At 35.6% G+C, this 25148-nt stretch overlaps 1 protein-coding gene across 1 annotated transcript in view; it reads left to right on the top strand.

The window, feature by feature from the left end:
• The first annotated feature begins 436 nt into the window (after positions 1-436).
• Positions 437-25148, top strand: part of LOC150106418 (casein kinase I-like) — a 144172-nt gene continuing 119460 nt past the window's right edge. Inside the window, exons 1-3 of the mRNA XM_090392435.1 lie at positions 437-562; positions 12846-12952; positions 23981-24107. Coding sequence (XP_090248561.1) covers positions 437-562; positions 12846-12952; positions 23981-24107 — 360 coding nt within the window. The remainder of the gene's footprint in view (positions 563-12845; positions 12953-23980; positions 24108-25148) is intronic.

The following is a 25148-nucleotide window of genomic DNA, read 5'->3' as shown; positions in this document are numbered from 1 at the left end:
ATGATTCCCATTCGGCATGGCGCGGAAATATAATACAACTTTGGCAATGCTTAGAGAAGAATAATTGTCCCTTTTCCAAAGAGTTTAGAACATAAAAGAAAAAAAAAAAAAGGGGGAGGGTGGAATTCTGCTGACTCTCTTTGGGGAACGAAAAAGTGTTGGAATGATTTCGTTCTTTCTTTTATTCTCTGGTATTATAATTATTATATTACAGCAAAATAGTTTTTTTTTTAAATTTGTCTGTTTCTCTACCCTTTTAAATCTTAACTGGGGTGTTCTTATCGTTTTGGAAGTATTGCTTTGTTCTGACGTCATTATTTACCATCATGGCGATATATGTGTAGGTCGCTAACGTCGAGTTACTAACCTCTCAGCTGCTTTTACGGTGCTCCACGAGAGAAACAGTGAAGCAAGATTACTCATTTAAGTTCGGGAAATGGCTACCGCAGGAAGTTCTTCGAGGACTGAATTTATTGTTGGAGTTAAATATAGACTTGTTCGAAAAATTGGAAGTGGCTCTTTTGGAGATATCTACTTGGGAATTAACATCACGAATGGAGAGGTAGGTGCCCTTTCCGGAATCACCAGGAGACCATATAGCTGTTGCTATCATATGATAACTATGCTTCTTCAACTCGCAATTACTGCATGTATGATGTGAAGCTTAAGGGAAATAAACTTTGAATTGATGTGTGCTTACCAGGTTTTTCAGGGCCCATATACTACTTAATTAGGTATATATGATATGTATATTCATCTCTGCATCTTTTTTTCTGCTGTGAGGTGTTACAGTTTTAATAATCATTGTGGCACCTAATAAATACATAAATGAAATAGAATAATATAAATAAATAAAAAAACTCGCTGGACGAATAAAAAGACTACATATGCTACTCAAGGTCGGCATATCGCTTTTGATGTTTTAAATCATATAATGTGTTTGCAACTAGTTGTAAAGTTTAAGCACATCCATTATTTGTAGTAGTTCTTAATCAGTACATTGATCGGGTTTGAACATATTGTTCTACTGATCAGGACAAATAAGCACCATTCTTATGGGCAATAGAAATTGCTATTCACGAACGGAAGTTTTGTTTTCCATTAGTACGAAAATGAAAAAAGCATTCCCCCTCCCTCCCTCCCGAAAATTTAGGACTTAAATCATAGCACTCAAATGAAGGTTAAAATGAAAAACACCAGGAATATTCGCGGTCAACTGGGCTATAAAAGAAACCTGGATTTCCATTATATCAATTTCCATTAAATGATTGAAAGAATGTTTGTGCAATTTTCAGAAATTAATCTGCTTTAGATGAAAGTTGCAGGATAATTTTTCTTGTCAAATTATCCTACAACTTTAAAACACACAACTGACATCCACAATACACTAATGCCACATGGCCTTTACTGCTGTGATGGTAAGGAAGGTAAACCTACCTGAGATTCATGAAGTTTGCATATTTGTATTGTCATAAAATCTAGATTTGAATGTATTTTTTAAATAAGTATATATAGAAATATATCATTGATTGTTGCTCTTCTCTCATTTCTGACGACTCCTCCATGCTTTGGTCAACCTCTCATTGTTTTCTTATGCCAAAAAAGAAGAGTAGAATGATCAAAGGTATAAGAAGTTGGATTTCCTTTTAGAACACCAAAGAGTAAATTATCCTTATATATACATATATGTGAACATTCATTCTTTATTGATTTATACTTTGTGTGTGTGTGGGGGGGGGGGATTTTCTGAAGGTTGTAACTGTATATAATACATCAGATACATGGTTAGATATGGTCTTTCCATGCTTGTCTTTTATATATGTAATTTTTTTTTTCAATTAGAATTGCAATACCTGAGTGCTTAAATTGTTATTATTATTATTAAGAGACCTCCAGGAACTCATGAAAAGAGGCCATACTATTTGCACCAGCTGTCATACCTGTTCTTGAATTCATTCAGGCTACTTGCACACACAACATCCAGCGGCAATCCATTCCATTCACTCAGACGGCACTGTATGAGAGAAAAATCTGGTCCTTGTCCCCTTCTTGACAGCATTTATTCTTAAATTCCAAGGATGACCTTGTATCCTTTCCTCACCCTCCATAAAATGAAAATTCCATCTACTGAAATTCTGTATAACCCTTTTAGAAGTTTGTAAGTCTCAATCATATCACCTCTCTTTCTCCTGTTTGCAGCCTGCATATTCTCAATCTGTCTTCATAATCATTATTCCACAATTCTGATATCATCTTTGAAACTCTCCTTTCCACTCTCTCTCCCCCCACTATCAGAATCACCACAGAAACAAGGAGACTGCATGCAGTAGACCAAGGTCTTGATAAGACCTTGTAAAGAGGCAAAATGACTTCCTCATCTTTACATGTCAAGGTTTATTTCAGCATTGCAGTTATTCTCTGAGTCGTATTTACAATTTTTGCCATATGACCCTTGAACTTCAACTTCCTGTCTACTAACACTCCAAGATCCTTAGTCTGAGTTTCTTCTAGCATAATCCCACCAATATAATATGCCATTGGATATCTACTCACACCAAAGTGTATGATTAGATATTTACATTTCTTAACATTTATGTTAAGAAATGTAAGGTATGATTAGATACTTGACATTTCTTAACATTTAACTGATAGCCATTTTCACATGCCCACAATTGTAATCTATTCAAATAATTCTGCTATTACTTGTAGAATGATTTGAATGAAAAATATGCAGGAGTGCTGCATATCAGCAGTAGTAGTCTTTATTACCCTATCTATCTTTGATCAGCAAATAGCTGTATGTTGCATGTCAAATCCTTTCCAATGTCATTAGTGCACAGATTGAATAACAGTGGACTAAGGACTGATCCTTAAGGCACACCACTGGTTACCTTGAATCTTGCAGATTCAACCCCCCCCTCCCATATATGACATTTTGATATCTGTCAGTCAAGTCAGCCATCCTCTTACCCATGCCATTAGTTTATAATCCAATCCCATATTCTCCAATTTATCCAACAGGCTTTCATGATGTATTCTGCCAAAAGCCTTAGCAAAATCCAAAAGTATCATGGTATATCCATTCCTCTTATCTAACTCAGTAACATTACTATAATAATGTGAGCAAATTGCTAAAACATGACCTTCTCTTAGTAAACCCATGCTGTTCTTTGCAAAGTAGAAATTCTCTGTCAACCTATTTCTGAATGCGAGCCACAACCAACTTTTCCAAAATCTTCACCACCAATTCTGAGATACTGATTGGTCGATAGTTGGATGCATCAGTCTTTGCACCATCATTATAATTGATTACTTGCTTTGTTTTGATTTCCACTTTGCATTTTGCTGTTCTGGGGAAGTTTTTATGCATTTTATATTTGCTATTAATATGCTCATTTAAATGTTTTTTAATTTCTGATGTGAATTTATGCAGTGATTTTTGTAAGATTTCTTCATGTTTTACTAGTAGCTTATAAACTTTTGCTTGAAATGGTTTAGACATCTAATGAGAATGAATTGAGAAAGAATACCAAAAAGAATCAGTGAAATGAAATTTCAGAGGAAGACCACAGAAAAGGTGGAGAGACCCAACAAGGAAAAAGAAACCTGAATTGAATACAGTGTTCATGAAGGAAGAATTTGGGAGGAAAGGAAGAAATGCAGAGATTTGATCTGCATGACTTGACAGTTTCTGTTGGGACATTGTCCCAACAAGAATAACTATTATTGAGAGCTTCCAGAGCATATTTTGTACATTTCTCTAGTATTGTCAAGTTCCTGAAGTTGCAGTTAGTCATAATATAGTGATATATATTGAATTTTATAATATGAATGTGAATATATTACTATTATATATTACTGCAAACTTATTAATAATAATAAGTTTGCAGACTCATCATGGGTAGTCCAACCAGTATTGACATATGCTTGTAAACAAAAATAGAAATATCAAAAACACAACAGAGAAATACAACATGTGAGATGAAAACATTAAGAAATATAGTTAATAAAACAAAATTTTAAAAGTAAAATATGAAAAGATTTATGAAGAATGCCCATTACAACCCATGAATACTACCTGAAAACATTTACTATATTTTCAGAATCAGATACTGAAAAATGGGACTTATTGGTGTTCTGAAAGCATGTTTGGGGTTGCTGGGACAATTTGGGGGGAAAAAAACAGGCCATCCTGTTCAAAACAGGATGGGTGGTCACTGTACTCCTTGGAGTTACTCTAGATCTTGGACTTTGAAATATTACTTGATGCAGCATGCTGGCAAATTAAAAACTCACAATAATATTTTGCAGAAACTAGCAGGCTTTTCACAGAGTGAATACTAGTACATTATGTTCACCTTTGTGCATAACATTAGTGTATCCCTCATCAGAATACTATGCCCTAGCATGGTTTTAACAGCGCTAAACCTCTCATTGGTTGGTGTTCATCTCAACCGATCCATGAGATCTATTTCCGAAACAATAAGAACACCAAATTACTTGCTTCCAACTCTTTATAATATTGTATTTTTTCCCCATTATTGAGGAAAGGAGCTTTAGGCACCTTGTGGAATAAAATTATTGTGAATAGTGACTTACCCATACTGAGGACATCTCTCACATGACTACTCTCAAACTTAAATCTAGATGACCTGGCTGGAGAACTGCTGTGCAAATGTTGCATGAGGTATTTGACTTCAGGGCTGGAAACTTGACTGGAAGGAACATATGTCTTAACTTGTCATTGTTCCTGACTTAAGTACCAGACTAAAGGGCTTTGACCTGCCAAGACATCTGTTATCTACACTTAGCTGGATCAGGACAAAACAGATGCTGCATAAATTGAAATTGACCAACTCTCCATCTTGTGATTGTGGCAGTCTAGCCCAGACCATTAAACATAGTTAGTGACTGCAATGTGTTCTCTTATCATGGAATTTATGTGGACTTTTTAGATGTTTAACCAGAAGCTTTATTGTGAATTGATACAGAATCTAAACTATGACTATCCTGTTTTATGTAATAGTATCACCTTTATTCCTTTATTGCTTTCTATGTGTACATCATTTGCTAAATAGAAATATATACACAGTCTTGCCATAAATACTGTTGGAGAGTGGTGAATGAGTGGAATAAGCTGCCAGAGTCTGTTGTGGGTGCCATGACTGTAAATGAGTTCAAGGCGAAGTATGATAGATACTGTGAATGTTGAATAGTTGTTCTTGACATGATGTGAGGGCCACCCTCGATGAGTCTAAGGACTCCTTGGAGTTGCCCATTTTAATAATAATAATAATAATAATAATCTTTTGCACACCCCCATTCTGTGCACGGAATTGTGTGAGCCTGTTTTGTTATTGGGGCTGTGCGTAGCCAACATTCATGTATTTCACTAGAAAGGGAGTTTAGCTGTACTGTACTGTTTAGCATGCAGTGGGGAGATTATGAGAATCGTGTAGCTATAATAGCACTTCACAAGGTGGGAATGCTACCTGGGAATCAGTAGGATGTTTGTATTGGACTATTAACTGTTATAATGATACAGAGGGCATATCTGACTGCAAAAGAACAGGTTAAACATACTGTGTTAGGATACAACAGCTTGTGAGGGCTGTGAGAATGCTGAAAATGATGTTGTGAGAGATGAACATTTTGCAAAGAATGATATCACTTGTACTAACTGATGACTTGAGAGGGTAAGAGCCTATCGTTGTTCTACTGGACATCTCCTAACATCACAACATATGTGGCAGAGGGTGATAAATTCAATTCAAAGCACTGCTTTGGTGGTACACAAACAATAGTACAGAGATACCTTCTTCACAGATGATAAGATTTTCACCATTGAAGAGCCATTTAACTGCAAAAAATGATTGAGTATATGCCCCAGATTGTCGCACAGCACCTGATTCTGAATCGCACAGGATTCAGAGAGGTCATCACTCCATGTCAGTTGATGGTTTGGTGGGGGGGGGGGTGAAGTATCAGAGGTATCCAAGTTACATTTCTATGAGAAAGGGGTCAAAACCCCTACCAAAGTGTATCAAGACACTGTGTTGGAACCTGTGCTACATATCCTGCACAACATATTGTTTCACGGTAGGCAGGACCTGCCAACAGGATATACAACAGTGGTTAGGAGGCGAATGTTCCTGACCACACATCACCATCCATTTGGCCATCTGGAATTCCCAATCTGAATCTGTTGGACTTCAAATTATCGTTAGAGCTTGAGAGAGTAGCCTTCAAGAAACCACACCCCAGCATCACCAGCCTGAAGGTGAATTTGGAATGAGCAATGGCAGCATTTCTGTTGGATGTTGTGCATACCACCATTGATATGTGACATCATAGACTTCCGCTATACATGAGGCTAAAGGGGACATTTCAAACATTGAGTGCTGCTATATGCAAGTTATACATGTGGTTTGTATGTGCTAAAGCTGTAAATGATTTACTGATAGATTAAATATTTATGCGCTATTCAAGTTATAACAGTATTTATGGATAGACTAGGTATAGTAACAGCCTTCTTTATAAAAATCTTTCTTATGGTCTAATGACTGCATAGTTCCCAAAACGGGAGCTACGCAGCCTGTAGGTCCAAATGCATTGCATATAAACAGGCTTCCTGAATGTTTATGTAGAATGCTTTGATGCTAAATCACCCATTGAATTAAAGCAGATAGCTTGTCTGTAAATGCCGTGGATTGTAAACATGAAAACAAAAGATAAAAATATAAGATGAAGGAACTCTTTACAATATTATGTAAATCTGTGCTGCTAGCCTCATTTAAAGTAGAAATGAACAAAATCAGTTGCAGCTATCTGGAAATAGATGTATGGTTTCACAACAATGTATTAAATATATTTTTAAAATTTAAAGCATTCTTTAAAATATTTTTGTGAACCTGAACTTCGGTTTGAGATTATCTAGATATTTTGTTTAAATAAGATTGTCATAGATTAATTTTTGCTTATTCATTCATAACTATATATATTGAAAACTCTGTGAGTTTCTCACTATAACATAAAAACATAGATGTTTGAGACATGACATACAAGTGCCAGCACACAGAATTAAAAACTTGAAGTGGAGCACATGCAGTGAAATCAAGAGGAAACTGATTTTTGTACTGCATGAATGTGTGTGGAGGGGTAGGGGATGTGAAGAATGGTGAGCAAGTGGGTTTATCCTTTATTTGCTTTGTACATATGTTTACTGAAGACTTTTTTTTTCTTATAATTTTGCAATTTATCCATTGATGTTCTGTCAGAAATATCAACCGTTGAATTATTTTGTGCATAAATGAGTTGTTTGGTATACTAATGGATTTTGTAAAAACATATCTGTAATAAATTTAACATCAACAATAATGAGAATGCTAAGAAATATTTATTTCTTTAAGATTTTCTCTGAGGATATTGTTAACTTGTTTAAATTCACCATCAACACTTATTTTATATGATAGAATAAGTTGTACAAGTAGGTTGGGGGAACAGCCCTGGGCAGCCTTATATCATTGATGAGCTTTGGCTAACTATTTTAAGGAACATGTGGAAATATTACTCTCAGCACAATCCCCCCCCCCCCATATCTGACTTCACTTTGTGATGATATATGTAATACTAATTCTATCCTCACAGAATTATTACTGGATAAAATAAACTGTGTACTCTAATATCAAGTTCACTGTTGAATGTGAATCAAACAAGAGGTTTCCCTTTCTGGATACTTTAATAATCCCTACTTCTACAGGCAGTATTCAATTTTAGAATTCATTTTATGGCTATTTTGCCTATCCCTCTTTATGATGTCATTGGCTTTTTACTCAATTTTTAAGGCATTATTACTTTAACATGCAGAGACAAACAAGTTGTTGTTCCTCTGTATCAAGCCTTGATAAGACCCCATCTGGACTACTGTGCCCAGTTATGGGCACCAGGGTTTCTTCGTGATGGGGAGGAAGTGGAGAGGATCCAGAGACGAGTGACCAAGATGATAGAAGGTCTGTGGAATGAACCTTATGAGAATAGGTTGAAGATTTGTGGGTTGCAGAGATTGGACGATAGGTGAAGGAGGGGTGATATGATTGAGACATTCAAATTACTGAAGGGTTTCTACAAGATTGATCCAGAAGATATTTTTGAAAATATGACTGGTGGTGGGAGGACTAGGGGCTATGCATGGAAGCTGGGCAAGAGCATGGTTGACAAGGGTGTTAGAGCTAGGTTTTTTACTTGGAGAGTGGTGAATGAGTGGAATAAGCTTCCAGAGTCTGTTGCGGGTGCTACGACTGTGAATGCGTTCAAGGCAAGGTATGATAGATACTGTGTCAATGTCGAATAGTTGTTCTTGACATGATGTTAGGGCCTCCCTCGATGAGTCTGTTGACTCCTTGGAGTTGCCCGGAACAATAATAATTATTGGTATTTTAAAGACATAGATACATGAAGAATATAAGGAAGGAATAATTTTGGACATACTTTTGTAGCTCCAAAAGGTATGTCCACAATTATTCCTTCCTTATATTCTTCATGTATCTATGTCTTTAAAATACTAATAATGCCCTAAAAAATTAATAAAAAAAGCCAATGACATCATAAAAAAGGAGTACTCCAAAAGAAGAATAGACAAAATAGCCATAAAAATTAATATTAATTTAGAGGAGTAACATGGAAAATTTTCCAGAAATAATATCTGTATTCAATTTTATGTTTATAGGAAACCTTCCTTTATTGACAGAAACATCCATCCATTCTCACACTATCATCCATCACAGAAGACAGGTATTATCAAAACTATTATTATACACAAAGCTCCTCAATCTTCTTTGGATTCCCTGGAAAGAATTAAATAAGATAAAAATCACTGACTACTAATGGATATAACCAAGCTGCCATCCAGAAAATTATTGAAACATATCATCGCTCAACTAGACTACAGTCTGATCTAAAAAAAAAAATTTCCCATACCTTGCCTTAAAGAAATGTTGTAACAAATTGTATGGATTCTTTGCAAGTGTAATCTATGCACATCTTCAAACCAATTTGGAAACTGTCTTCTTGATACCATCCCAAAGGATAATTTACCACTTTTCTTTCCTTTCTTGAAGTCTGTTAAGAATCCTGTTCATGTCAGCTTTGTTATTTTAGACAGACAGGCCATTCTGTTGAGATTAGAATCAAAGAACATCAGGACTACATCAAATTTAGGAAGAGGTTTGAGCCATTAACATGTCTTTTATTATTGGATTTAATCTGAAATAGAGGATAGTTAACATCTTCTAAAAAATGAGAGAACTTTATAATTTTGTTAGTAGGATTATATTTTGCATATTAATAAGTTGTTTGGTGTGCCAAGGAAATTAGCATCTTTTGATTGTGTACCATTATTTTGGCTATAATTTTTACATTAGCATTTTCTTTGCTTTCAATGTTGAAATATCATGTGTGACATTAGTGTTTGAGTGGCTTTCTTTGCTCTTTCATGAACCTGTCCATGGAAGATGGAGCATTCTTGAGTAGGCTCTTTTTTTTGATTTATTATTATTATTATCTCAAGACCCCATGGAGTCAAAGACACTCATCTAGGAGGTCCTTTTGTCATACACACAGCTCATTATACCGCACCTTAAGCACGCTCAAATTCTCTGCAGACACCACACTCTCAGGAAAGGCATTCCAATCATTCACAACTCTGCATGCAAAAAAATCTACTTCTCATTCCCCTGCTCACACCCTCCTTATACAGCTTCCAGGGATGACCTCTGGTTCTCCCCTGATCTCCCACTGTTTTCTGTAAAACCTCTCTAACATTCATCCTATAACAACCCCTTACTAACTTGTAGGTCTCTATCATAACATCCCTCTTCCTCCTATCTACTAGACTCTGTAAATTGCATCTTCTCGATCTTTCCTCATATTCGACATTCCAGAGATCAGAAACTACCTGTCAGTCACCTCTGGATCCTTTCCAACATCTCTTTGTCCTTTTGAAAATCAGGTGACCAAATCTGTGCACAGTAGTCCACGTATGACCTAATCAAAGCCCTGTACAATGGAACAAGAATCTCCATACTTCTACAAGTCAGTGTCCTCTGCATCATTCCCAGAATTGTTTGTGTTGTCCTCTCAATTTTGGCAATGTATCCTCTAAATTTCAGATCCTTATCCACTATCACCCCAAAATTGTTATTTTCTCCACCTCCAACAATATATCCCCACCAAGCATAAATTCTACATCCCATCTTTGTTTTCCAAATTTTAAAACCTACATTTTGCAACATTCAACTCGCATCCCCCATTCACTCAATTTATTCAAGTCTACAACATCATCTCTACTCTTCATGGTTCGTCTCAACTTTGCATCATCTGCAAACAACTGATCCCCCATTAAAATCTTCTTCAATATCATTAACATACAGATTAAACAGCAATGGCCCTGAAAAAAAAGAATCCTGAGACACATACCACTACAGGCATTCTTCTTCTTCTGCAATATTGCACCCCCATACACAACTTGCTGATACCTATCAGAAAGCTGCTATCCAATCCAATGCACTAATCTAATATCCAACCTCATCCACTCTAGTTTGACTATCAACTTATCATGTGGTGATCTATCAAAAGCCTTTGCAAAATCTAAGTATATTACCATGTATCCCTCTCCTCTGTTCAAAGAAGCCTTCACCTTATTGTAATAAGTAAGTCATCATCAAATTCCTGACATGTACCCTCAAGGAGTGTACAGGATATGATAGTACTACATGAAACTTACATCATTACTAACTTCCTATCTACAATTTTCCTCCAAATCAATCTGTTACCTATCAAGACTCCAACATTATCATAGCTAAATCCCTCCCCTTTAGCAAATCCATGCTGTCCATCAAAGATAATACCATTGTTATCAATCCAATTCTGGATCCTAGTTCTCACCAACTTCTCCAACAACTTAACCACAACACCTCTGACACACACACACAGATAGGCCTATAATTTGATGCCTGAGTTCTATCACCTTATGACGTGGCACAACCTTGCCCTCCTTCCACTCCTTTGAAACTCGAACCATTGCAAGACTCATATTAAAGAAATACGTTAAGGCAGATGTCAACTCCCTGGCACATTCCTTCAGAATACGCAGTGATATATTATCAAGTCCCAAAGCCTTATTAACATCCACTTTGCTCAATTCCCCATATTCCTCTTGCTCACTTACAGTCAGTCTCTCCTTCCCATCATCAACTGCTCTCAATCTCTCCATGATGTCACATTCACAAGAATGAAAGACCTTTATGAACTGCTCATTAAGTACTTCTGCAGCAGTTGTCCTTATACCATTTTCTCCAGTCAATGTCACCCTTCCATAATCTTTTTTTTTTTTTTTTTTTTGCTGGCTACATATTGAAAGAACTCCCTAGGATTCTTTTTGACTTTATTAGCTGACTGCTGCTTGTACTTCACTTTTGCTACCTTACCAACCAAGTCACCCTCCTTGCCTGGTATTTGTAATCCTCATGGAATTGGTTATTACCACTTCTCTTATGCTCCCTCCAGAATGCCTTTTTCCTCTCTTTTGCATACTTAATATCTTTATTCATCCATTTTACACCTACCTTGTTTAACTTTCTGGCCCTTGGAATACATTTTGACATTGCTTCTGCTAGATAGCTCTTGAATATCTCCCAAGCTGCATTGATCTCTTTTCCAGCTAACTCCTCATTCCATGTTACACCTGCAAGCTGTCTTCTGAGCTCCTCGTAATCACCAGCCTTGTAGTTCCTTTTCTCACAGAGGTCCTCACACTGCTGGCAACCACCCAGGTAACTTTATGATCACTCTCACCAACTGGAGGGTGATTTGACACCTCATTTGTAATTACATCCTCTGATGAGATGATCAAATCCAAGACCCTTAATCCTCATATGCCCTCTGTTACATACTGTCTGAGGTAGTTGTCCCTCATAAACTCGAGAAACTCATTTTCTTTACTTCCAGTTGCTATCTCAATATTTTATTTGTATAATTCATCATAAATGATTCTGTTCCACTTTTAAGTTTGTCACTGGCAGCATTGCAAAATTCAGTTTAAGAACACTTAGTGAAGTGCTGCACTTGATAGCACACAACTGAATTGTACAGTAGACCCTCACTATTGCAAACTCATTGGGACCATAAAGATAGTTTGTTGTGATTTTGTTAGAATGGTGTTTGCTAGAACACATTTTTTGTAGAATACCATTGTATCTATAGGGCTTCAGTTGGTACTTTTTGGAAGTTTGTTACAAGTTTAGTGAGTGAATGAGTTTGTTGCAATGGTATTTGCTATAATGAGAGGCAATTATATTGCGTTCTTTTCTCTCATTAGCTGTTAGATCAGCAGAGTTTTACTTCTGTGATCGAGGCCAATTACAACATTCAGCTTGGAGTATTTTATTTGTAGGAATTTGAGGCTTTGCATTTTGGCTATGGGGAACATTTGAGTTATTTTTAGCAGATTGTTATTGCTTAATTGTGAATGCACACATTTTTTATGTATTCTGAACATTAATAATAGCCTCATATGTAGTCAAAAGAAGAACCATGCTATATTGCTAATACTTTGAAAGCCATCATCGGTTGTGTAAAATTCTGAATATTAACATTCTTTATCTAATATTTATATTCTTAATCTTGAAACCACATCAGTATTTATTATATTGCATTTCTTTTAACTGTTCATAAATTATCTATTCAGGAGTTACTTTGTAAAGAAGAATAATTACTCCTCACTGTAAACATTTAATTCAGCTTAAAGTTTATTATTATTATACTAGTTTGACATTTTTACTTTCTTTTAGGAAGTTGCAGTGAAATTGGAGTCAACTAGAGCTAGGCATCCTCAACTGCTGTATGAAAGTAAAGTTTATAAATTTTTGCAGGGAGGTGTGGGTATCCCACATATAAGGTAATGTTGTTTTTACTTATTTTATTTATAATAAATTTTAGTAAATTTTAAATTATATAAATATATATAAACAGTATGTTTTATTTGGAAATGAAATTCATGAACACGCGACAAAAGGAAGTGTCATCCAGAAAGCATAAAATGTTACTTCAGGAGCACAAGCTTTTCTTGAGTCAGAAACTCCTTGAGTTTCTGACTCATGAGAGTCATGAAAGTACTTCCACGATGAGTTTCTGACTCCATTTCATGGAGTCAGAAACTCATTGTGGAAGTACACACTACCGCACACATTGCTCATCAAACTGTGCTTTAAACTGACTGATTGAATGTGTCTACATTCACAACACACTCAGGCAATTCATTCCACTCACCAACCACTCTCCATGTATAAAACCTGCTGATAACAGCCTCCTTATACAGTTTCCAGAAATGGCCTCTTGTTCTATCCCTTTCCCATTGTATGAAAAATCTCTTCCATGTCAACCTGATAACAACTCCTGACTAGCTTATATGTTTCAATCATATCTCCCTCCTCCTATTTACATTCTCTTAATCTGTCCTTGTACTCCACATTCCAAAGACCACTGACCACTTTTGTGAACTTTCTCTGGACCTTTTTTAACATCATCACCATGAAAAATCTACTGAGTATGTACTACTCAGTATTAAGTCTACTGAGTAGTACACAGTATACAGCAGAGTAATACACTGAAAAACCACAGACTACGGTTTTTCTGATGTCCTTTTAGCAAAAGATCAGAGGGGCAATGTTTTTTGGCAATTTGTGTTATAGTGGGAGGAAATATGCCTTGGTTGTCTAAGCAAGAGTTGAAAGAATGACTAATGCCACAATGGCATGATCAGGATGTGAGAAAGGTAGAAACACAGAAGGGGCAGAAGTTGTGCCCAACATTCTTGACAAGAGATGAGAAAACGGGACTGTTATTTGAGCAGAAGGCAATCTTTTTGTATTTGGGCTACAAGTCTACTTTGTATTTATTGATGGTTTTTTAACAGTTGTTACAGACTGTAGTATAAGGTAAGTGAGAAGTTGGAGTTCTTGATTTGAGCCATTGAATGGGTACTTAATTTTTGTCTTACACTTTTGGCATATTTGTTGGAGTGGGCAAGTAAAGGCCCATATTCAGCAGAAAAATAGTGTCCATTATTTGGTCAGAATAGGATCTTGGCAAAAGGTGTCTTCAGGTGCAAACTTTGTTTGCTTACACTTGGATAAAGGATTAAATTAAATATATAATTTATAGTCTAACCAAGTAAAAATAAATTTCCAACATCTTTCTCTAATCCAGAGTAATTTAATGATAAGGTGAGACACTTTTTGGCAACTCATATAGGTAAATAAGACTTCTGCATTGCTTCAACCTTGGTATCACCTCTGGGTCTAACCCACTGAAGAGACCTCAATAAAGATTGAAACCAGTCTGGGAAGTGACCCTTCCCATAATGCATAGCATTATACATGTCTGCAAGGATATATTCTTTGCATTATGGGATACTAAGGCAAGTGATGTGAAGTTTGTCTGCCTTTGCCACGAGTTGCCCCACTCCTGAAGATACTTCAGGCGCAAACTTTGTTTGCTTACACTTGGATAAAGGATTAAATTAAATATATAATTTATAGTCTAACCGAGTGAAAATAAATTTCTAACATCTTTCTCTAATCCAGAGTAATTTAATGATAAGGTGAGACACTTTTTAGCAACTCGAATAGATAGACTTCTGCATTGCTTCAACCTTGGTATCGCCTCTGGGTCTAACCCACTGAAGAGACCTCAATAAAGGTTGAAACTAGTCTGGGAGGTGACCCTTTCCATAATGCATATCATTATACATGTCCACAAGGAGATGTTCTTTGCATTATGGGATACTAAGGCAAGTGATGTGAAGTTTGTATGCCTTTGCCACGAGTTGCCCCACTCCTGAAGATACTTCAGGCGCAAACTTTGTTTGCTTATGCTTGGATAAATGATTAAACTAAATATATAAATTATAGTCTAATCAAGTGAAAAATAAAACTTCCAACAAAAATATTTCAGCTATTGAGGCACTGTTTTTAGTGAAGATAACAAATTAAATTTGGAAGTAGACAGCAGAATAAGCAAAGTGAATAAATTTGTATGAAATAAGAGAGAAATTAGCCAAAACATCAAACTAGCAGTATATAAGGCAATGTTTAAACCATTTTTAACTTATGGATCTGAGAGTTGGGTTTTAGGAACAAATGATCAGAAACTAGAGACTACAGATATGCAAGTTCTGAGAAAAATTTGGAAAGTGAACAGATGGCAGAAATGGTAGAATTATGTTAAAAATATTAGAAAGTAACTTGCTATTGTTAGCATTCAATAATGTGTGTGTGTGTGGATCTTGGTCACTTAAACAGAATGGGAAAAGAAAAGTTTATTCTATAGTGAAACAGGAGTTTGATAAGGGAAGTCCAAGATACAGGTAAATTGAATCATCAGAAGTTCCTTAGAAGAATGATATTGGAAGAAATTGGAAGAAGAAAGATGCAACAATATTGGAGTGCTCACAAGCAATAAACTAATTTGGAGGAAAATTTGGATAGGCGGTTAATAATAAAGTTAACTTAATCATGCCATAGGTAGTGGATGTCTTTTATCGACCAGTGAAACACCACCACTACCCTGCTTTTTGGAGGCATGAAGTGGCTTCTGCTACGTTTCATCCCCAGAGTATGGCGTTAAGTTTCTGTCCCCGTTTCTTCTCACGTGAGTTTGGGTGATGGCCTTGTTGGGCACACTCATTACACCATTCTCATTTTCAACTAGGGAGTCAGTCTCTGCTCCATTTAAGGGTATAGTAGTAAAACAGTTTTCTGCAAGCTGACTGCCAAATAGTGCATAGGACTGAACCCAATGGTAATGCATCTATTGGAGACTTCCCAATCAGCTGTCAAATAATCCTACTGTTTAGGATTATTTGACAGCTGATTAGGAAGATTGAGAGTTGTGCCTGTAGTTTCCCTACAGGCACAACTCTCCAGCCAGGTTGTGCCTGTAGGGAAACTGTCAATGATATGCAGGGGATACTGTCTGAGCTACATTTGGACTAGAATCTGGACACTCCCTTGTGAGTTATGTACACAAGTCTCTCACTCTAACTGCATGCCTTCTCTTTGTTTTCTAACTCAACCATCCTGCACATGAAAGTCAGTCATAAAAATACTAGAGTTTTAACTGCAGATACAAAAAAAAAAAAAAATACCATAAAAAAGATAAAAAATTTTAAATATGAAAAATATAACAAAAAAAATCGGAATAAAAATATGTCCCAGTCCATCCAAAATAATACAAAACTTTTTCCAATAAGAAACACTTTCGTATTCATTTCACCAACATTCAAGGCATTAATGATTCAAATTAGTGATATACATCACCACTTAAGACATCAAAACCTGATCTCTTTTTTCTAACAGAATCTCAGTTGGCATCCTCAATGACCACAGTCCACCTGAACTATCCCAGCTACATCCTACATGGTGCATTTTGCAAAAAGGATGGAACATGTGCTTAAGTGAAATCTGATATCTCCTGTCAAAGGCTATCCAATTTAGAGCAGATCGAAAAGTGGGGATTCTATCTCAAGATTTCTTTACCTCACTTTACAGTTTTTGTTTGCTGCCTTTACTGTTCTCCTGACTCTGACATTCCTGCTGCCCTTTTTGACTACCTATCACTAAAAATTGATTTCTTACAAACTAATTACCCAAATTGTAAGATTGTCCTCCTTGGGGAACAATCCTTTCATAACACAAACTGGCTTCCCTACTTCAACTTCACAGAACAAGCTGGAGGAAAAGCTGAATCATGATGAATTATGACCTAATCACGCTGGCCTGGTTGGCCAAATGGTTAGTGTATCCATTCTGCAGCCAAAAGGCTGCGGGTTTGAATCCCGCTGTGGGCATGGATTTTTGTGATTGTCTGTGAAAATACTAGTTAGTGGTTGGCAGTAGATGGCATTGGTGTAGATGATGAAAGTAGTAGTTGTAGTTGGTGGATTGAGTGGTGGAGACGGTGAGTTGTAGTAGAGTAGGTGCCCTCCCTACTGGTTGGCAGTAGATGACGTTGGTGTAGATGATGAAAGTAGTTGTAGTTGGTGGATTGAGTGGTGGAGACGGTGAGTTGTAGTAGAGTAGGTGCCCTCCCTCGATGAGTCTTTGGACTCCCTGGAGGTGTCATGTAATAGTAATAATAATAATGACCTAACACAACCAGAATACCAGACAATGCTCATCATTCTACTAATGTTCTTGACCTTTTCTTAAACAATTCTCCCTCCAAATATACTGTAGATGTCCTCGCCCTTTGGCAACTCTGACCATAAATCTTAAATTTCCTTCTCTACAGTTCATCCTTTTCCCAGCCAATCTCAGTCTCATACCCCATGGAACTATAATTGTGCCAACTGGAATGACCTCCAGAATTGTTATGCTGCTTTTTCATGGTCAGATTACTGCTTTCACTCTCATGATCCAAACACTTGCACTGAACTAGTAACTGAAATAATTGTCACTGGAATGAGCATCTTCATTCCCCACTCCACTGCAAACCCTTGACCTGTATCCAAGCTGGTTCTCAAAAAAATGTGCCTCTGCCATCCATGATAAAACTGCAACTTCTGTTCAGTGGCTTAAATTAAAAACTCTAGCTTCTCATTCAGCTTACACAACAGCAAAACACATGTAAAAAGTTATTAATGATTCCGAAGCAGACTTTGTAAGAATGAAATAATAAACTCGCTTCCTGCTCAACTGGCAATCAAGCCTTCTGGTCCCTTGCTAAAGTTGTTGAGTGTAACTCCTACCCTTTCATGTTGCCACCTCTCTTGCATCCTGATGGCACTATGGTAATCTCATCCAAGGAAAACGCAAACCCCGTGGCATCAGGTTTTTCCTCCAACTCCTTCATGGATGACCCACTTCCACAAACTGTCCACTGCATGCCTCCTTCGAACTTTTGCTAATAGGACATCAGAAGAACCCTCATTAATCTTGATACTAATAAGGCTCCTGGTCCAGATGGTATTCCTCTGGTTGTGCTCCAGAATTGACACCCATCCTGTATTGTCTATATGAACTTTCATATTCTACTGGCATCTACCCAAAAAGGGAGACAAAAGTCAGCCATCTAACTATCATCCCATTGCTCTCACCTCAGTACTTCCAGAAGTGATGGAGAAGGTTATAAACAACCAGCCTCTTCATTAACTGGGGACTCATCATTTATTTAGTGATCACCAATATGGATTCCACCATTCTTGCTCTACCGACCTCCTAGCTAATCTCACATACCTTTGGACTCGGACCATGGGAAGATTTGGAGAAACTCATGTTATTGCTCTCAATATTCCTAAAGCGTTTGATTGTGTCTGGCACTGAGACCTCCTGAACAAACTGCATGACCTCACTAGTTCATTGTGTGTCATGGTGGATGGCTTCCTCTCATCAGATTTCCCCATGAATGCTAGAGTACCTCAGGGTTCTGTGCTCTCTCACCCACGCTCTTCCTCCTTTACATCAATGACCTCATTTCTCGGACTTCAAATCCTATTCACAGTTTTGCCAATGACAGTACTCTGCATCATTCAATAAACCATGCAGTACCCTAATGCTAGAAGTCTGAAGATCTTCCATAACCAGTGATTTGAACACTGACCTCCTCAACATCCTGAAATGGGGTGAAGACAACTTAGTAAATTTCAATGCCAAAAATCTCAAGACTGTCCTATTACCCGCGAGAAAAATTCTTCCTCATCCCCTCTCATTTTTGATACTATTCCAGTTTCCTTTCAAGATCAGCTTTCCTCTTCTTGGGTTGACTGTCCCATCCAGTTATCCTGGCACAAACATATTACTCACTTAGCCTCCTTAATTCTTAAAAAAAAGCTTGGTGTTCTTTCCGTTCTAAACCCTATTTCTCTTCCTCTCAACTTTTACATTGTATAAGTCTCAGATCCATCCACTTTGGAGTACTGTTCCCATATTTGGGATGGGAACAATACTCCAAATATTTTGATGATATTCAGAAGAGGGCAATCTGCTTAATAGATGAACAACTCTTCCCCTCACAGACTCCCTTTAGTTAGTTTATCATATGTACTTATTTTATAGGTATTTTCATGGGCATTGCTCCTCTGAATTGGCTGCTACCATTCCTCCACTTATTTCTAACCATAGAAGAACTAGAGCGGCCAACACCCATACACTGTCCAGCTTTGAACACACCAACTTCTCGTCAGTTTCATTCTATCCACCAATCTCTCCCATACTGTTTTTCCTACTGAGTACAACCTCCCACTCTTTAAGAAATATATCAACAGGCTACATTTTTCTCCTTAATCACTTGCTCACCCATGGCACTGTAGTGTTATTTTAATGTGTGGGGTCAACATAAAAAAATAAATAAAAATATGCTGTCGTAGTAGCCTGAATACCTCTTATGGATACACATCAGAAAATTGATGATGATGACATCATTTGATAACAGAAATAAGAAACAAGTGACTTCACACAGACACACACATTAATATACTCGTGTAACAGGTGAAAAGCCATTAAGAGAAATGTCAACCTTTTTTATTCAAGAGAGTTTGGAAAGACTGGCAGTATTTCCCAAAACAGTTAAAGAACTATTTGATTGGTATTCTTATTGAAACTTCATATCAGCAACACTTAGATAAACTACTGTAAACAACATCAGTGAGAGTAGGTACCAATTATGATAACATCTCATAAAACACTCAACTGTTCTAGAGGTCCTGCAGTAAGGTTTTCTGCCAGTGTAGAAAAATCAGAACTCCATTTGATTGAACAAATTAAAGAGGTAGTAAAGGAAAATAAGAAAATGGATCAAAAGTTACTGGCAAGTAATTCAGCTTTGCTTGTAGAAAACGAGCTAAACAAAACTATTGAAACAATCTAAGCAAACTATCGAAAGGGATAAGAAATGGAATTAAAAATAATCTAAGAGGAATCAGAGATGATAAAAGTAACACAAAAATCAAAGATAAAGATATCCTAGATGTCTGAAGCAATTACTTTGAAAAACATTGCTAGATGAAACAAGGAGTGTCATCATGATACAGAACATTCATGAGGAATGCAATCTGGGTAATATACCTATGATTTTCCCTTTCTCACTCTTCACTCTTGCTTCTTCCAACAATCTTTTCTCTCATACTGAACTTATCATTAGTCTTTCCTACTTACTAGAATTACAATCGCGCTTTCTTTGCTTTTCTGTTTTTAGCACGCAGTTACATAACATTGTTGCTCTTACACGCAGATTTTCACTATTTCTCCTGTCATAATTTAGTTTCCTTGATTCTCTGTGTTAGGTCTCATATCAATAATTTATGAAAAACTTATATCCTTTTGTGACTATTTGATTTTTACATAAAAACATAATTAATGCTCAAATGCATTTTGCTTTTGAAAACAAAATAAAAATATATGTATAAAATGATAAAATCAGTTGAAAATTAATGCTGTATTTTGCATAAGAAAAATTATATACATACATACATACCAAAACAACTGAAATTATGATTTTTAAAAAGAAAAAATTACATTTTAATAGGATTGGTATTTCTGTGTTTTTGAGTCACTGATTCATTTAATATCAGTTATAATTATTTCCAGCATTATACCTAAAAATATATTTTTTTAATTATTAATTATGATTCATCATAATTAATTAATCACAGAACACTAGTGTTCTGTGAAACACAGTTTGGGAAATGTTGCTCTACCACGCTGTGTAAAATAAGCATTAGATTTTTGGTAAGGAATGAAATTCATTCGCCAAAATTTATATGCCATGAAAAGGTGATAAGAGATTTGTTTTTTACAAAAATTAAATAATTGGAAAGGCAATTCATGTAGTGAAATATCATGTAGAGAGTATTCTTTATTTTATCATGTAGAGAGTATTCTTAATCTTCATTATTGTTTACTGTTATGATTTATGGTATATTTTATCTGATATATTCAAGATATTTTAGGTGCTTTTTGTAAATTCATAACCATCTATTACTTCTGTTGATCTGTCTATATGCATATCGTAATCCTACCCTATTCAGTCATTTTTTAATTATTGATGTTTGAGGTAGATAAAAAATATGTCAAGATCTCATTTGTTTTTAACCAGACCATTTGTTGGAAAATTACTCAGAATTTTTAAGTGATACCAGTAATGGCTACACTAAAGTGGAATTTAATAAAAATTTGATATTGATGATATTTGGAAAAGTTTGTCATATGCAGGATTATTAGAGAAAATGTGTTATTTGCTTTCAAAATTTTACAAGGAGTGCAAATGAACGTGATTTATGTGCACCTCTACAGATGGTCATGTGTAGAGGTGCACAACATGAACTAATTTTTCCAGGTTATACCAAATTGACAGAAATTCATTGTTAGTAGGCACTTCATTTTATTCTTTTTATACTTCTCTCTTTTTTTTTTCCCTTCCAAAAAAATCCAAGCACTGGCTTCAGCAAACAAAATCAGGAGAAGAGTGTTTTGCATCATAAGGTTATTATTGGCAGTTTCAATGTCAAACACTGCTACCAAATGCTGGATCATTTAGGAGTGCCCATTTTTTTTGCCCCCATAAATGCCCCAGGTTGCAACATGAGGGCATCAGGCTATATGATAACACTATGCCATGTGATACTAACTGTGATGTGTTGTTTTGACACTACGACTTAGAGGTTTTAAGTCACCTGCTGCACAGTAATCTTTTACTAAATGATTTGGTGCTGTCATTTCCTTGTTAAAGACTCTTAATTTCTATTTCTTCTAGTTGCCTTAGTGCCATAACATAACAGATACATAAATATCTTTTGCGATCATGTAGAAAAGCAGTTGTGTCAAAGTCAACTTCTGTCAAACACTACATAGTTGACACTAGTGAACCTGCCATTTTGCACCAGTGATGTGTAAGATGGCAGGATAAGTGGAAGAATGCTAGAATAACATTCTTCAAATAAGACCATCTTTGTAGCACAAAATCATGAGGACAGTGTGCATTTTTCGTTTGATTGAAAAGACTTCAGTTTGAATCCCCTTGTGGTTTGTGGTTTGGAATTATGACCAAAGTAAATAAAGTTGAGACCAATATATTATGTAGGTTAATTGCATGGGTCTGGCCAATTTGCTTGATTCAGAATGAAAAACACAAGTTTTAGCAAGGAAAGGTCCTACCACCATTGTATGAGCCTGAATCGATCTCCTTACTTGAAAGAAAGAAAAGAAATTACCAGATAATGTTTTTGTCTCCTAGACTTGCCTTGGTGTAATTCCAAAAATCGCAGTCTTCACTTAAAAGTTCTTGTTACCTTATTTTTTTGAAAAACCATTGTAGAATTTAATAAATCCACTCTCATTTACAGAATTTAATGAAATTTAGTATTTAAAATCTAAAATTGTTATGTCTACATCTCAATTTAATTTGAATCATTCTTATTAACAATATTGTATAGAACTGAATAATATGTTACATAATTTGACAATAAATGATCTACAATACATAATCGTCAAACAGTTTTTATCTATTATAGACATTTCTGGTTTCATTTGTTTGCTCAAATAATAAATGAATGAAGCCAGAATGCCACTGTGAAATGTACCTTATATATAATTGTTTTAGATCGTTCCTATTATTGTTTAAGCTAGTCTTCATTAATAAGTTTTCTAGTATTCTCATATCACTGTGAAAAGAAAAAAATGAGCAAGAAATCTAGATTTTTAAAGTTGTGGTTAATAATCTTTGGTTAATAACCACAACTTTAAAAAGCACCCATTTGAAATGCTTCAAGGACAGTTTTTTTTTTTTTTTTTCGTCAAAAAAGACAGCATTAGTTTGTGTTTGAAGCGGATATCTGACTATCACAGTATAACTAAAGCACATTTACTACATTTTACTGCTTATGAAATGCTGTGAGACCTTGCTGCTTCCTATAAACAGCCAACTTTTTTATTTATAGAAGCTTCTTATTTGACATGCTTATTTAAGCTAATCTTTATTAATAAGCTTTCCAATATTCTTTTCATATCATTATCAAAAAGAATGAGGAAAAATTGGATTTAGTTTTTGTGTTTTAGTTCTGGTTATACAACATCTTCATTTCCCTGATCCCATTTAAACAAGTTAATTAGAATTATATTTTGTTGTTTCCTGTTTGCTATTTAAAAAAACAGGACAAAGAATGTTCTGTGCACTTGAGCATATAGGACACTCCTCTACATACTTTGTATAGAAGAGTGTTGTGTTTAATAAGATATCTCTCTCTTGTTCATAATGTTATCTTATTTGAAAGAATGAAAAAACATAATATATTGATCACCTCAATCATTGTCAGGTGGTCACCCTACAGTTCTTGGAGTATCATATTTGACATCAGAAAACTAAATTCAGAATGATCTTGTATGCCATTTCATGTTAGTAAGCTTTTTTCCTTTCCAAATTGTTTTATCTTCTTTCCAATAGATTCAGTGCATTTTAATTAATTATGCATTTCAACAGCAGTTATTGCTAATAATCCTGTAGCACTATGAGACCAAGTACATACTTTGGTATCCTCTACATACTTTGTATAGAAGAGTGTTGTGTTTAACAAGATATCTCTCTCTTGTTCATAATATTATCTTATTTGAAAGAATGAAAAAACATAATATATTGATCACCTCAATCATTGTCAGGTGGTCACCCTACAGTTCTTGGAGTATCATATTTGACATCAGAAAACTAAATTCAGAATGATCCTGTATGCCATTTCATGTTAGTAGGCTGTTTTCCTTTCCAAATTGTTTTATCTTCTTTCCAATAGATTCAGTGCATTTTAATTAATTATGCATTTCAACAGCAGTTATTGCTAATAATCCTATAGCACTATGAGACCAAGTATAGTTTATCATCATGTTAATTATTCTATTTATATTTATCATGTATATCAGTGCTGTTTTTTGTTTTGTTTTAGATGGTATGGTCAAGAAAGAGAATATAATGTTTTAGTAATGGATTTATTAGGCCCTAGTCTGGAAGATCTTTTCAACTTTTGCTCACGGCGTTTTACTATGAAGACAGTTCTTATGTTAGCTGATCAGGTAAATTTTTTTTATTTCTTTAGATGAATTTATGATATTTATTTAGTTTTCTCATCTGCATATTTATTTTTTTTTTTTATATTGACATAATGTCAATATAAACAACCCCATACACGAGCTCACAAGACCTATAACATAACCATGCTATGTGTGTGTGTTTGCACGCACATGGTTAAGAAGAAAGAAAGAATCTCTTACCAAGTTTCCTGAAAAGGAAGCGGTTGTATTCATCAGAAAAACAGTGTTGAGAAAGGCTGTTCTGAAGAAGATGGAATGAATGAAGACATTTGATTGATATATTTGGAGTTGGACTGTGTATATGGAAGCTGACCATTGGCTGCTCTTTTTCTTACATGATTAGAGCAAAGCTAAGGAATGGTAGTGGGCAGTTCAGTACCCATGAAAATGCCTATTTAAAAAAAAAAAAAAAAAAAAGACAATGCAGAAACAGAGTGCCTGTGAAAAAGTGACTTGAGTAAGTTAAGATAGATGAGTCACCTACCAGCCACTGAATTAGAAACCTTTATTCAGATCTACATAAACATTACTTATGCAGTGTATATGCAAAATATAGTATTTGGCCACATGCATCACCACATGTTCTAGGCAACTATTTAAGATTGCTGCTGGTCAGTAATTGTCAATAGTGTTGATTACAATGGGTAAAACAAAGAATCTTTCGGAGTTTGATGAAGGGCCTATTGTGTTCTCATCTGGCTGGAGCCAAGATCTTGAAAACAACAGAGCTGACTGGTTTTTCAAAACATGAAATATCTCGGGTGTTTAATCAGTGGAAAAATAACCCACATTGCTTGTCTAAGAGGCATAACTGTGGTCCTAAGACAGTCTGTCAGGAACGAGATCACCGCCATCTGAAATGGTTGTATGGACAAACAGCACTTTTTATGTGCAGCAACTAACTGAAGCATTTAATAAAGGCTGGTCTTGACCCATATCTCACTGAAATATGCACAAGGAATTGAAGAGGATTGGTATTGGCAATTGCATAACTATATAGAAACCACTGATTTCTGTGAAGAA

This window comes from Typopeltis vanoorti, chromosome 5 (genome assembly GCF_054136105.1).
Source record: "Typopeltis vanoorti isolate ZY-2024b chromosome 5, IOZ_Tvanoo_1.0, whole genome shotgun sequence".
NCBI lineage: Eukaryota > Metazoa > Arthropoda > Arachnida > Uropygi > Thelyphonidae > Typopeltis > Typopeltis vanoorti.
Note: the sequence above shows the minus strand (reverse complement) of the source record. Positions and strands in the feature narration are given on the sequence as shown.